General features: G+C 37.9%; 1 protein-coding gene across 1 annotated transcript; it reads right to left on the bottom strand.

The window, feature by feature from the left end:
* Positions 1-1,443: 1,443 nt before the first annotated feature.
* LOC150040559 (putative protein FAM47D) lies at positions 1,444-2,736 on the bottom strand. Its single transcript, XM_090326584.1, has one exon. The coding sequence runs from the start codon at positions 2,734-2,736 to the stop codon at positions 1,444-1,446; it is 1,293 nt and encodes a 430-aa protein (XP_090182710.1).
* Positions 2,737-3,212: the final 476 nt, after the last annotated feature.

Raw genomic sequence — 3,212 nt, forward strand, 5'->3', positions numbered from 1 at the left:
GTGGTGGTACATTTAGTGTGGCCTTGTTTGTGGTCATTTACATAAATGTTTAGGAGTGGGATTGCTGGCTCTATGTTTAGTCCATAAATTTCTAATTTTCATGTTCATATTGATTCCCAGTTTCATTCCACTGTACTCAGAAAATATATTTCTAGTGATTTTAAACCTCTTAATTTCAAGAAGACTTATTATGTGACTTAATGTGGAGAATTCCCTGTACATACTTGATAGTTGGTATTCTCTTGTTGTTTTGAAAATGATTATATATGTCAATTGTACCTATTTAATCAGCAACATGGTTCAAGTTACCATTTCCTTTATTATATTTATTATTTTCAGAGCATATTACTGCATCTTATTTTTAATCTAACTCTTTTATAGCAATGTAAAAATCATTTTGTATTTCACAGATTTCTAATATTACTGAGAAGAAATAAAACTTTAATAATGCAATAATAAAACTGCTTTCCATACTGTATGAACTAGTGGATCTCAACGTTGCTTTGATTTACATTCCTTTTATGGTATTAGATGCCAAAAATCTGTCTATTGACCATTACTTCTTTGGAGAAGACTCTCTTTAAGGCTGTTCCTAGCTTCAAGGAATTTAATTGTAAATGTATAAATGTGCATTCCCTACCCATTCCTTTGTGGGATCTCAAAATTTTAATTCTAGAGTTTAAGTACCTTGATAGAAATATGAGAGAACTTGGCTTTAGGATTATCTGTTTTGAACTCAGTGCTTTAAAAGATATCACTTTTTAGATGTGCATTGTTTTTATTTTGACTTTCCTCTACTTCAGTTTTATTATTGCATTATTAAAGTTTTATTTCTTCTCAGGAATATTAGAAATCTGTGAAATACAAAATGATTTTTATATTGCTATAAAAGAGTTAAATTAAAAATAAGATGCAGTAATATGCTCTGATAATAATAAATATAATAAAGGAAACGGTAACTTGAACCATGTTGTTGATTAAATAGGTACAATTGACATATATAATCATTTTCAAAACAACAAGAGAATACCAACTATCAAGTATGTACAGGGAATTCTCCACATTAAGTCACATAATAAGTCTTCTTGAAATTAAGAAGTTTAAAATCACTAGAAATATATTTTCTGAGTACAGTGGAATGAAACTGGGAATCAATATGAACATGCAAACTAGAAATTTATGGATAGTAGGATCTAAACAAACACACTCTTGAATAATTATTGAGTTAGAGTAAACCAAAAGATTTGAAATGTACCCCAATGCAAGCAAAAACTGAAAAAATACATAATAAATAATACAACAAAAGAAATAAGAGAAAAGTTTAATATTTTCTCAGGCATGTTTATAAGCATCGGGCATTGAATGTCTGTTTATGGTAGGAATCTCATCATATATTCTGATGACTAAAGTCAGAGCAGGAAATTGCAGTGACTAGAAAACCATTTAGTCATCGTCTCCGTCGTCGTCATCGTCGTCGTCATCGTCGTCGTCATCATCATCCGCATATTTCAGTTCATGAGCTTTTACTGCTCTAGGGATAGGAGTATTAACATCATGGTAATCCCATCCCTTCCTGAAGAAAAACTTCTCCAGGATAGCAGGCATACTATAGCCTTTGCTTATGATGAAGTCCTTAAAGGCAATTGTTCCATAAAGTTCATCAATAATATCTGGGGGATAAGGTTTCTCAACGAAGGCTTTGGGGTCTAGCAGAGGCTCATCTTTTTCCAGCTTTTTCCACAAACTAGGCCTCAGGTACCAAGCTCCGTACCTTACCTTCACCCAGCGCGATTTATATGGATTAGGCGGCTTCCGGAGTCTCCTATCAAAGCTGGTTTCCTGTAGAGAGAATCTTATCTGCTTCACTTTGCTTAGTTTCCTGCAATATCTGAGCTCTACTGGAATCAGATTTATTTTCTTGATGCAGGAATCCATATAGGTTGGTTTGCATTCATACTCAACGCCAAATTGTTCCGTTACCATGTTTTCACTGATGTCCAAATCTCCAAGACTCTCAACCCATTTGCAGAAGTCATAGACTCCTTTGGGTACGTATCTCTGCATAGCCGCTTCAATCAACTCCTTTGAGATTCGCCTTTTTCTCGTAGGTAAAAGATCTGGATAGGCGACAGGAAGCCGGGGAGGTTCCAGGAGCGTTTTTATGGCTTTACAGTGTTTAGATGACTTAACGGGTTTCAGAATTTCTATTTTTTTCCTGCCGTTCTCACAATAATCCCACGTATTCTTCAGCTTCCTTTCTGGGTCCAGCAATTGCAGCACCTCCAGTAAGAGCTCTTCAGATATACTGTCTTCCATATTCGGGTAGAGAGCCAAAGGATGCTTCTGTTTCATTTTGGCTTCGATATGTTCCACGAATGCCCGGCGTTCTTGCTGGGCTCGAGAGAGTGAAGAATACAGTGTTGCACTCTTGGGCATCTTCGTCTGATCCCTGGGAGGGTATATGCGACTAATCATTGGGAGAAAGGCCTCCTTGGATCCTGGGATTATCAATCCTTCACAAGATGGACAGCCTCTCCTGAAGTCATCCTGCCCTTTCTTCAGAAATAGCCATCTCCGGCCTTCCAGGGTGGAGGGAATCCTGAGAGTCTCCTCCTTGTAGGTGACAACACACTTGGAAGACGGCTTGTCATTGGTCCAACGTTTGTGGATTGTGCTTGGGGGCACTGACCTTAGCACCCATGGCTGTAAGGACCACCTCCGAGTATGTTCTGCCATACTGGCTCCCTTACGTCGGTGGTTTGTTTCCCTAAGGCCACTGGGGTCGCTAGGAAACCCATCCAGTCTTAACTGTCAGAATTCTCTCCAGTTCTCGTGGCACAGAAGCAGGGACTTGAAGAGCCCCTCCCCCATGCACAGGTGTTTATCCTGTAGATATAGCTTATGCTTTATTTAGCCTCTTTTTGATAAACTTTTTGGTTGTTTCGTGATTTGTCATGTTGCAGAGAATTTTTCTATGAGCATCTGTGTTCACAACTGTATGTGCATATGTGCTTTCATTTCTCCTGGGGAAACTGCAGCTAGGAGTGCAATGGAGGGATCAGAAGAGGCATGTTTAACATTTTTAAGCTATCATCAAACATTTCATCACCAAAACATTTCTAGTGCACACACTGCATACTAGATTCCATTCCTCAATCATAGCCTGACATTTCTTTGAAAGGCTGGCTCTGATGATTCATTTCTGTAATCGT

The sequence above is a fragment of the Megascapheus bottae genome, chromosome X (assembly GCF_031878675.1).
Source record: "Megascapheus bottae isolate mThoBot1 chromosome X, mThoBot2.hap1, whole genome shotgun sequence".
NCBI lineage: Eukaryota > Metazoa > Chordata > Mammalia > Rodentia > Geomyidae > Megascapheus > Megascapheus bottae.